General features: G+C 26.1%; 1 protein-coding gene across 2 annotated transcripts; it reads right to left on the bottom strand.

Moving 5' to 3' along the window:
• Positions 1–743: 743 nt before the first annotated feature.
• LOC124925625 (L10-interacting MYB domain-containing protein-like) lies at positions 744–4244 on the bottom strand. 2 transcript variants are annotated; one of them, XM_047465680.1, is made up of 3 exons: positions 4087–4244; positions 1551–1885; positions 744–1477 (listed from the first exon to the last, which is right to left on the bottom strand). In XM_047465680.1, exons 1-3 carry the CDS (start codon positions 4112–4114, stop codon positions 869–871), a joined length of 972 nt encoding a protein of 323 aa, XP_047321636.1. In that variant the 5' UTR covers positions 4115–4244; the 3' UTR covers positions 744–868. The 2 variants fall into 2 exon arrangements, with proteins under 2 accessions (XP_047321636.1, XP_047321637.1); XM_047465681.1 differs by having other exon boundaries at positions 1551–1882; positions 4087–4243.
• Between the last annotated feature and the right edge of the window lie 8568 nt (positions 4245–12812).

The following is a 12812-nucleotide window of genomic DNA, read 5'->3' as shown; positions in this document are numbered from 1 at the left end:
TTGAAAGATTATAAGTCCGCCATCAAGCCATTTTTGGTTGAGAAGATGATATAGAAAATGGAATTGCAGACAAAATTGGAATTCTCATATTGAGTGATTTTGGTTTTGCTCGGAAAGAATATGAATAGAATGAAGAATCTAACCCTGAATGAGTTGCTTAAAGAACAATGGTTATGGAAAGTTGAAACCTTCTAATTTGAGCCCTAGAGAAGGCAAAACCGCTTCAATACAAACGATAACCGCTGCCCTAAATAATATTTTTGGAGATTTTGCCATGAAAAGAACAATATCCAAGGGATTCTAAAATCAAAACTAGCAATAGGTTAAGAGATGAGAAAGATAATGAACCAATTTGATAGGGAATGAAACAAAGAGACAATTTTTTACTTTGATCTGAAAAAGAAGTTCAAGGAGGATTGAATTGTCAGAGATGTTTCAACCATTAAGGAAGGAAACATTAAAGAAACTGAAAATTTTGAGCATGAATCTCTTGATGGGGATCCAGTTTTCCTAGTAAAAATCATCGATGAAGAGAAACAAGGGAGTGTGAGATTTAAAATGGAGATGAAGATCAATATATGTGATTAAATCATCTATATCTAATGGTTACAAATCAGAGAAATCGAGGATGGCTGGATTGAGAATGAGAATTAAAAAATTATTTAACCAGACTCACTTATATAAAGGTAATATAAGGCAGATACAAATAAACATGAACTAAAAAACATCACATAATTCTACTCTTCACAGTATAATAATAATAATAATAGAAAATAAATCCAAAAGCATAGTATACAAAATCCATTTCATAATCTATGAAACTATTACCATCAACTAAAAAGAAAAAGTACTACACTTTTTGTCCATATCACTTCCACAAGTTAGTGGTAAAGCGATGATGATGATAGCACTTAGCCCGCACCCAATTTAACCTTAAAATATTGCTGTTAAGTGAAAGGAATGTCTCCCTCAGGACTGGATCCTCAAACAAGTCCAAAGCAGCAAAGTAGAGAGGAGGTTCAACTCCTTCCATCTCATCCAACAATTTTACACAATTGGTTATCGAAAACTTACTTTCTTGTTTCTTAGCCATTGCAACAGGAATTGATTTTGAAGCAGCCACCATATCCATCATAGCCTTTGCCATGCTGCCATATGTTTCTCCGTTCTTTTTTGTTTGCTCAGAGGAGTAACCGTTCTCCGATAATCGTTTCCTTTTCCTATCCAGTACAATCTTCATAATACTCTGCACTGCACAAGTACTACCTGGCTCATATTTTATTAAAGGCAGATTTTTTGAAACAGGGGTTCCATTTTCTTGACACGAGTCTCCATTGGCAGTTAATTTTTCCAGATCCTCAAAATGACTCGACTGGGCATATTTTCCATCAGCACCAGAGTCTGCAAATATTAAGCATAACTGCTCATATATAGGACAGTCTTTGATCTTGGTTGAACCCCCCGGCTTTGGTTGTGCCTACAAGTATAAACTTGTTAAAAAGAAGAACCAAAAAAATGAAATGAGGTGAAGGATTGAAAGACATTTATACCCCTAGGTCATCCCATAAATCAAAACCAACAGATGTGGCGTCCTCCAGAACAAAGTTATTCCTCATGAAGGAAGACTTCACACTGTCGTAGCGCATACGCAAGACATCTAGGTGTTTCCTTAGCTGTTTGTTGTTGAAATTGAGATCTGTGCGCTTATTGAACTCATCGCGAATGCGTGTCCATGTTTTCTTGTCGAAAACAGTGTTTGTCCTATTGCCCTCTTGAAATTGCTCAACCACCAAATCTGCAAATACTTTATCGAGGGCTGGTGTCCATCTTGTCCTTAGTCTCTCTTGCTTGGATTCACTATCCATTTGTGCATTCGAGGTGCCTGCTGTTTCAATAATCAGAGAATACTACACCATATATTACAAGGGAAAAGATATGTGCAAGAAAAAATAAATTTGGAATTTGAGAAAAGGGTAAGAAAAATCCATGATCATCATGTTCATCTAAATTCAATTCCTTGCCAATAAGCACCAATAACACATTTAGAAATAGAAATATGCAATAACAGGATTGACATGAGCTAAGGTAATCAGAAAGATCTTTTATAATGCTTCAAATTATAGAAGGGAAAAGATATAAGCAAGAAAATTCAGTTTTGGATTTGGAAAAAAGGAAAAATAAATAAAAATCATCCAAGATCATGATCTTCGTGCTCATTTGAATTCAATTTCTTGCCAATAACACATTTAGAAATAGAAAAATGCAATATCAAGATTAACTTAAGCTAAGGTAATCAGAAAGATCTTTTATAATGCTTCATATTATAGAAGGGAAAAGATACAATCAAGAAAATTCAGCTTTTGGAGTTTAAAAACAGGAAGAAAAAAAATCATCCATGATCTTCATGCTCATTTAGATTCAATTACTTGCCAATAAAACAACAATTAGACATTTAGAAATAGAAATAGAAATATGCAATTATAGGATTAACGAGAATCCATGAGCCAAGATCAGGATGATCTTGCATATTTTCATTTCAATTCCCAGCCAATAAACACCAAGTTACACATGCAGAAATAAAAATATGCAATAGAAGGATTGACGTAAGCAAACGTCATCAAAAAGATCTTTTATAATGCTTCATATATAGAAGGGAAAAATCAGTTTTGGACTTAAAAAAAGGAGAATCCATGAACCAAGATCAGGATGATCTTGCATATTTTCAATTCAATTCCTCGCCAATAAACACCAAAGTACACATGTAGAAATAAAAATATGCAATAGAAGGATTGACGTAAGCAAACGTCATCAGAAAGATCTTTTATAATGCTTCATATATAGAAGGGAAAAATCAGTTTTGGACTTAAAAAAAGGAGAATCCATGAACCAAGATCAGGATGATCTTGCATATTTTCAATTCAATTCCTTGCCAATAAACACCAAAGTACACATGTAGAAATAAAAATATGCAATAGAAGGATTGACGTAAGCAAACGTCATCAGAAAGATCTTTTATAATGCTTCATATATAGAAGGGAAAAATCAGTTTTAGACTTAAAAAAAGAGAATCTATGAAACAAGATAAGGATGATCTTGCATATTTTCAATTCAATTCCTTGCCAATAAACGCCAAATTACAAATGTGGAAATAAAATATGCAATAGAATGATTGACGTAAGCAAACGTCATCAGAAAGATCTTTTATAATGCTTCATATATAGAAGGAAAAAAACAGTTTTGGACTTAAAAAAAGGAGAATCCATGAACCAAGATCAGGATGATTTTGCATATTTTCATTTCAATTCAATTCAATTCCTTGCCAATAAACACCAAATTACACATGTAGAAATAAAATATGCAATAGAATGGTTGACGTAAGCATACGTCATCAGAAAGATCTTTTATAATGCTTCCTTTCTTGTTTCTTCCTCTTCTAAACAAACATCATATTATATGAAGATTCATTTAGTGCTCCTAGCCATCATTCGACTACAAGTCGTTAACTTAACAAAAAATAAGATCTGTTACTTCTAGATCCCATCTTAAATCATCACTATTATATATTTACTTGTAAGAATATACCAATTATGAAACACCCAACTTTAAATGAATATCAAATGCCTGTTTACACATCCCATTCAGATCATTTTGATCAAATAATGTACAGCCTCCCAAAGATGTACATAAAGCAAGCAACATCCTGTATTTCTGAACTTATTAAAGGAATATTCAGGTTCTATAACCATGATCACTGAATATTTTTGCATCTGTAGACATTATTAATAACAAATGGATAGATAGATATAATCTCTAAGGAATTATATCTTGTTTACAGATCATCAAGTTACCCCTACAGAAGAGTGATTAAATCATATATATATGGGAAATGCAGAAGATCACCTTCTCAAACATCTCTTTCAGGGTACCCTGATCTTAATTTCCTTAAACTATCTTAAAAACCTATCAAATCAAATTAGGAACATACGAAAGCTAGAAACTTTAAACCACACCCATGGGTCCATCTCCATCTCCATCTAGATTGATATACTAAAAAATAGAAAATGGGTGAAAGAGAGATAGATATACCTGAGAAAGGCAGACCATCAAACAACATTAAGCCAAAGTAGAAAGTTCCCAGTCCACCGATCGCCGGAGTATGTTATATACCCAACCCTAATTCTTCTCTCTCTAACTTTCTCTCTCTATATCTTTCTCTTTTTGCCTTCTTCTCCCGTCTTATGTTCTAGGAACAAAAAGTACAGGACCTTCTCCATTTAAGGACTTGTTTGATTTCCATTTTATGAACTTGTTTTGATAAATTATTTGGGATTTGTTACCTGAATTCTTAAAATATTTCTAAAATAATTAGGATAAATTAACACAACTGTAAATATGTGTTACATAACAAATACTTTCATAATCAACTTTCTAATTAAAAAAAAGATAGACATCATTACTTTAACTTATGATAACTTTTTAACTTTTATTACTATTTTAATGAATAAATATTTTCCAAATCAATTAAAATCTCTTAATTTACCTTTTTTTTCCTATTGTCATCAATACTCTTTAACCATCTTTCTCAATACTTTATTTATTGAAAAATATTTATTATAAATTACACCAACTATATTATTAAATAATGTAATTGTATGAATAAATAAATAAATAAATAAATAATCTAAATAAAATATAAATTAATTTTCGTGCAAAATATTTAAGTATTTGTTCGAGTTCTTTATAACGTTCAACCTTCAAGATTAACACTTCATCTTATTAGCATTTTATTTGGATAATGACATTTATAAATTTTCTTTTAAAATAATTTATATTTTGTAGTATAATCCATAAGAACAACTGAATGGAAAATTATATAAAAAATTTAATAGAAAAAATTAATAAGACTACCAAAAGAAAAAATTATACAATTAAGTCACATTTTGGTTTAAATTTGCATCTCCATCTAGATTCATATACTAAAAACAGTTCACATGCATAATAATATATATATATATATATATATTCCAACTACAATGTTCAAATAACCATAACTAAAAAACACTAGATAAATTATTTGTTTCTCAGATTGTTTCCAACTAATCTAAACATTATTCTTTTTTATTCCCCAACTATTTTCTTATGGTTTTAATTCTTGGCTTTGTAAGATTTTCATTATATTTTTAACTGAAAGAATTTTTTTTAGAAAAGAAAAAATAAGAAAGAAGATTTTTCTTTGTTATACAATTTGAGAAATCTGTTAATAACGTATAAAGTTTGGGATTGTCTTAATATAGTTTACTAACACTAGATTTTGGTAGAAATTTTAATCGAGATTCATCGAAGTTAATGCGACTCTTGACTATTGTACTAATAAAGAAGTTATTTATTAGTAATTGGAGAAGATGACCTTGTTGATTAAATTGGTTCATTGTCTATTGCCTATTGCTTGAGAAATTTTATTATTTTTTTTTTACTATTAGTAAGGGTTAATACCATATTCAATAAAATCTGTGTTAAAAACACAAAAATAAATCATGAAATATTCATCCATTTTTATATTGAATTCAACTCTTATTTTACTCAAATATATATATATATATATATATATATATATATATATATATATATATGATATTAACACTCTAATCAACTAATAATCTTTTATATATAAAAAAAAATTATAAGATTAATATTTCTTTTGTGTATTTTTTTTTATGAAGTCATATATTTTATGTTAACCCATCATTTCACAACAATAACATTTCACTTTAATAAATGTGTCTCGAGTTATATGAGACGTTAGATACTCACATTTACTTTAATTGACATAAGCTTTGACTCTAATTTTTATTGAGACTGATCTATCCAACCCATGCATAGTATAATATATATATATATATATATATATATATATATATATATATATATATTAATTATAGATGATATCACTATAGCAAACTCTTATGGCAAGCCTAATTGAGTTTAATTGAGTTTGGGTTTGGGTTTGGGTTTGAGTTTTTAAAATAATTCACTTTTTAACGATTATATCACTCATTTCATTAAATAAAATATTAAAATATTTTAATTTTTAATTTTTTTTTATATATCAATACTTTTTAAGTTTCTTTAACAAAAATAATCATTATTTCTTCAAATTCTTTAATTTTTTTTTAAAACCCTCAATTCGAACCGGCCCTTCAAAGAGAAATTTGACAAAATATTAAAACTCATCTAATATAAGGTGCATAGTAACGGTAGGTTACATAATATTACTTCACAAAATGAAAATTATATTTTGTTTCATTATTTTTAAGACAAATATCATTAGGAGAAAACTATCGTAATATAAATATCATTACGTCCTTCAATCAAAATGTATCTCTATTCGTTTTCATCTTAATAAAAACATTTAAAATGAGAGCAGAAAATGTCAATCTATTGACATATTTTAAGAAGGTTGTATGTAAGATTAGTTTGGATTGTGATAAAATATTAAAAGTGACAAATTTTATATTTTAAAATAATGAGTGTCATTGTTCTTATTTTATTTAAATAAGTTGGTTATATAACAAATTTGTTATCTTATCTAAATATCTTATTTGTTTATTATATTATTTAAATCTAGATTACAATATATAACATAATTTTGAAATATCATAATTAATTATAATTAATTTGACATAATTTTTATCATATAATTAATATTTATTTTTATTATAATCTTATTAGTAATAACAAGGTCTACAGATTTACAAGCGAACAAAGGTACATTGTGACGTATCACCATATAAATAATAATTTATTTCTTTTCAATTTTGTATTGTATACGTCACCTTAAATATTTAATAATTTCTCTCCCTTCAATTTATTATTATTAAATTATTTAATATTTTAACGTATTTTTACTTAAATTTTTATTATTATTAAAATATTTTAATATTAATTTAATATATATATATCTTTTAAATTATTAAAATATTATAAAATATTATATATATATATATAACAAATATATTTTTAAATTGTATATATTTATATACTTGAATATAAATTTTTGTTAAAAATATTTTTAAATTATATATATTAATATGTTTCGTTATATATATATATTTTTGTTATAGATATAAATTTATTATTTATATATGTATATATAATTTTAAAATAATATACATTTTTTAAAATAAAAATAAACAAATAAAATTGATTAATTATTTATTTTATTCTCTTTACTTACTTCTTATATCTTAATTAATTTAAATATTAAAAAATAATTAAAAGAGAAAAAATAGTATGATGTGTTAATTGATTATTGTGATCGTTAACTGAGTTTTAGAGGAATAAAATAATTATAAAATATAAATAAATAAAATATAAGCGTGTGAAAGAAAACAATATTTGAAAACTTAAAAACAATTAATAAATTTTACATTTATTTTTAATTTTTTCTTTATATATATATTAAATATAATATATATATATATATATATGTATTTTTTAACATATACTTATATATTGATGTTAATTTAATTTATTCACACCCTATTAGTATTATTATCTAAAAAAGACATAATATTTAAAACATAATAATTAAAATATATTTTTTCAATTCATTTGAATTAATATTTCTATAATTCATAACTTGGTATATATATTTATTTATATTCATCAATTATAATATATAAAACATATATTTAAATATTTTATAATTAGAAACTAATTAATTTTATTTATTTTATTTATTTTTCTTCTTCTTATTATTTTTAAATACATAAATTAATTAAGTAATATAAAATATATTTAAAAATGAGAAACAATTAACTAGAGAAGAAAAAGATAAATAAATCAATTAAGAATGAGAAATTAAATATAAAAGAGAAATTGCTACATTGTATTTATAAAGAGAAATATATGTCAATTTCTTGACTGATTTAAATTTGAAAATTTTCTTATTTATTAAAATTTAATACATTTAAAAAATAACACATCATTTATTGTCAATATAAATAAATATATATATATATATATATATATATTTGTCAAGGTTCCTATCCTTTCTCATTTATAAAATAAACTGTATATATTGTCAACTTTATTCATTAAAATGTTCTGGTCCCCATTACTAGTTACTTAGAGCTTGTTTGATAAATGGGTTATTTAGATAAATCTTGGGTTTTTTTCCCAAATAATCCTTGTTCGATGAAATGGGTTAAAAATCTAGGTTTTTAAATTTTGTTCCTATTTTACCCTTTCTTTATCTCATATCTCTCCCCCTCTCACACCTCCTCTCTTTATATATATATATATATATATATATATATATATATATATATATATATATTTTATAATTAATAATATTTTTTAAATGAAATAATTTAATTTATATTAAATAAAATTTTAAAATATAAATAAATATTAAAAAACTATAAATATATTAATATTAACTTTTATTAATATATAAATAAAAATTTAAATAAATACTAATTTTATAAATAATTACTATTATAATTTAAATATTACATCAAATAATATAGTATATTATAATCTTATTTATATTGTGTATTTATTTTTATTTAATATAATTAATATAAAGTTTTTACTTGAAATTAATGTTATAAAATAATAACTAAAATTCAAACAAGTTTATTAGAATATTTATTTAAAATAATAGTTTAAAGTTAGTTTATATTAAAAAAATTAAATAAATTTCTTTATAAATATTTAATTTAAATGAAATATATTTATAAATTAATTAATATTTTTATTTAAATATATTTCACTTTATTTTCTAATATAATTATTTATTTAAACTATTTAAAATTTAAATGGTATTTTAGATAATATAGTAGGTTATAATTTTATTTATATTTAATATAATTTTTTTAAATGAAATAATTTATTAATTTAATTTATATGAAAATAAATTTTATAATGTAATAAAATAAAATAATATAAGATATATATATTATTTTTTATTAATATAAAATAAAATATTTAAGTAAGGGTAATTTATGTATTTTAATTAATAAAATGATTGATTTAATTTATGATGGGATTGTTGAGTTTTGGTCCCAAAAATGCAAAGATCAAACGAGGCCTTAGAGAGAATAGTCAGCATTTGTTTACAAAAAAAAATATATGTTATCAATAGATTATTTTATTCTCAAATTTGTTTATTTAAAAAAAAATTAATGATAAAAATATTAAATAGATAAAATAGATAAATTTTATAAATTTTCATAAGGTAATAAAAAAATAAGTAAATCAACTAGAAAAATAACATTGTTGAAACCCTAACATATAAGGGTTACTATATATTTGAATCTACATTTTGCTTACAAAAACGAATTTTGTTTTATACCATGTTGATTTGAGTAACCACGTAATTTAATAACAATAGAGAAAACAAAAATACAAAATATAACGAGGTTCGGTTAAACTGTCTACCCTTGGAAGTGTCGTCAACTATATATCATGTATTACATGATATTTATAAAGTAGTACATTAAGTCACACATATTAAACTACTCTAGGCCAAGTCCATTAACTCTAAACTTAATTAACATGTGTATATAAGCCACATGCACAATATACCCTATTATTTATTGCTCTGACTTTGTAAGTACTAGAATTTTACCTACCAAATTTGTAAATTTTAAAATAATTAATTTGAATAAATAAATTCAAGATAATTATAATAAAGACTAAATCATGATTAAATAATTAATTTAAATAATTATTGTATTAATTAAATCCCAATTAATTAGAATAAATGACAAAAAATAAAATAAAATAATTTGAGATAAATATTATATTTATTTTATTCCAAATAAATTTTAAAGTTCAAGAAACATAAAATAAAATAATTTGAGATAAAAATTGTATTCATTTTATCCCAAATTAATTTTAAAGACTAAAGGAAATTAAAATAAATAATTTGAGAAAAATTTTGTATCAATCTTTATCCCAAATTAATTATTTATACAACCCCAAAATATGAAAAAAAAAAGATAAAATAAATGATATGTTTATTAAAAATATTTTGTGTATTTGGTAGGTGGAAAATAAAGCCAAAAGGAGTTGAAAAAAAACAATTTTAAACAAGCTCCGGGAAAGGGTCGTGATCCAATGCAGCTGAATACAAGAGAGACGACTACAATAGACCACACAACCATCGGATGAGCGCCTAACTTCATCCAACGCGCCACAGTAGACCGCGTTGTAGCGAAAGAAAAGCGCTTCCGCGCAACACTAAATCAACTAACATTCACATCAACGTCGTTAGCCCATATTGGACGGAATGCCCAGCGCGAATAGAACTCATAGGTGTCCACACTTTGGCCATAAATGACGTAGTTTCAAGACTCCCTCAATGCTCAAACGCGGAAGAAGCAAACAACATCGTTTCCGAACCTAGTTTGTCTTCTTACTCGCAACGAACTAGATCAACATTGGCCAAATTAAATTTTCAAATATGGAACTTGGCCGATACTCCACCAAATGGCCTGATTCAAAGAATGAAATGATTACCCTAACTTGGTGATCATTTCACCTACGATCATAGATTCAATATCACCTGAAAAATCAAGTGGAATGAAGAATAGACAAAAGCCATTAATGACCTTTTGTCTGGAATTCTATCCACTTGATCGTTCAACCGACTTAAGGACGATAAAAATGAAAATATCAGTTCTTGAATCGGTAAAAATGAATATTCAGTGTTTATGTTTTGGTTCTACATGATATTAATGTGTATAAGGATGCTATTGGTAAGTTCCTTATACCTAATTAGACCATAAAAACTGAAATCTTTATTTTTGCTCAAGAACTTTTCAAATCGAATGAAACGTCTTCCCGATTGAATGATGCATCAGGATGATGTTATAAACGATCATTGAGGTTAGACGAAGCTCCCCATCCCTTCCTATCGAAGAATGGAGGCTTCCAAATTACCAAACTTGTAGTTCAGTGTTCTTGGCGTCCGACCGAGGATTTTTCCTAGGTTTGATTTTCAACCGAGAAAATCAAACCCTCCCCTACACCCGACCGAGGAATCCTATCCCCGACCGAGAAATTCTAGCACACGATCGAGGGACTTTAGACTAGGGCTTGATTTTTAACCGAGAAAATAAGTTCGCCCATGTTTTAGACTGAGAATACCCTACACCCGACCGAGGAATCCTAGCCCCGACTGATAATCCCCGCATCTGACCGAGGGACTAGTGTGCGCAACCGAAAAATTCTGGCCTCTAACCGAGGGACCAACGCACGTGACCGAGGATACTGATCTTCATGTTGACCGGGTGCCCTACGCGTTGACGTTGGGCCAAACTCGCTCCAAATTCGTGTACCCGACCTAGTTTGCGACCCAGACACCTACCTAAGGGCTTGTTTATTTTGGATTTTAATTTTAAGTTGTTTTCTAGAAATTGGAAGCCACAAACTATTCTTTAAAAAATCAAAAATTAGAAAAAAAAATTCAAAATATTTTAGAATATTTTCATAATTTTTTTTTTGATAAAGGCATATTTGATTTTTTTAAATTCTAACGCCTTAAAATGATATATTTCAGGTGCTTTCCTCAATAATCATCGACATCAATTGCATGTATTATCATTTAAATATTATTTTACAATTTTAAATGAAAGAAAATATATAATTGTCTAGAACTTGAAAAATAATTTGTTAAATAAAACGTAATAAAACTAATTTTTTAAATGCCAATATTATATAAAATAGAGTTTATTCTTTAAAGGGTGCAAATAATATAGTGCAAAGTCTTTTTTCGAGTATCATCAAACATCGAATTCAAAAGAATATCTGATCAAATATACGTTTATACACATATAAAAATATTTATTGATTTTAAATTTAAAATCAATGGGTAACTCTTTTCATCAAATAAATAATGTTTTAAATTAATTTAAAATACAATTTTCTTTTAATCAAATTGTGATTTGATTGTTTTAAATCGATTGTTTAAAATCGATCATAAAAATTAATTATTGTTATAATTAATTTTAAATACATTTTTGTAGAAATATTTTAATAATATTTTATTAAAATATTTTTTAACACACAAATCGAGGTTGAAATTTCTCAAACATCAAGCTTTTTCGGGACAAAGAATTTCTGGGTGTTACAGATTTTTAGAGACTCTACTGGAAAAACAAATTATTTAACTAAAAAAAAAATCTTGGCTATTCGCGAAAAATGTTTTTATTACGTTTTCAAATAGACACATCTAAAAAGATATATCATCTAGGAGATACATAGGCTTTTATCCTAATAAATTCCTAAAAAGGGTATACAACCCTAATTACTTTCAAAGTACACGATAGGATGTCGATACTTCTACAAATTACGTGTAAAGATTGTCGATGAGGAACGACAACTTGTTACAAATCGACCGATGTTGCGAGAGTTTGACCTAGAATACATGGGATCAACTCCTTCTCTTTGGTAAAACGTTTAATAGGACTTAGGCACTGTGGAGGTGTTAACCCCCTCCATTATCGATGAGTGATACTCTATTATGATTCACCATAGCACAAAAATCATGGTTACTTTATCTAGAACTCGTTGTTTGACGTGCCCAAACAACTAAACATCTCACTAAACCATTACGTGAGTAATATATATGTGTTATATGTATGCATCTATAAATAAATAAACATCTGTGAGTATGTCTATTTTTCAAAACAAAATATTTTTTTGAATTGTTTTATACGTTCAAATCGCAGACGATGTCTATGTTGGACGATGTTGCTTTAATCCCTTGGATTGACAACTTCCATGAATACAGATGGAATCAT

The sequence above is a fragment of the Impatiens glandulifera genome, chromosome 2 (assembly GCF_907164915.1).
Source record: "Impatiens glandulifera chromosome 2, dImpGla2.1, whole genome shotgun sequence".
Taxonomy (NCBI): domain Eukaryota; kingdom Viridiplantae; phylum Streptophyta; class Magnoliopsida; order Ericales; family Balsaminaceae; genus Impatiens; species Impatiens glandulifera.
The sequence above is the reverse complement of the archived record's forward strand: the minus strand, read 5'-3'. Positions and strand labels throughout refer to the sequence as shown.

What these genes read in the sequence shown, in the direction of transcription:
- LOC124925625 (XM_047465680.1), bottom strand. Translation starts at nt 4,114, where the DNA reads ATGTTGTTTGATGGTCTGCCTTTCTCAG. An exon ending in TGATGGTCTGCCTTTCTCAG is followed by an intron (nt 1,886 to 4,086) that starts GTATATCTATCT and finishes TTATTGAAACAG; the next exon opens with CAGGCACCTCGAATGCACAA. An exon ending in ATTTATGGGATGACCTAGGG is followed by an intron (nt 1,478 to 1,550) that starts GTATAAATGTCT and finishes TTATACTTGTAG; the next exon opens with GCACAACCAAAGCCGGGGGG.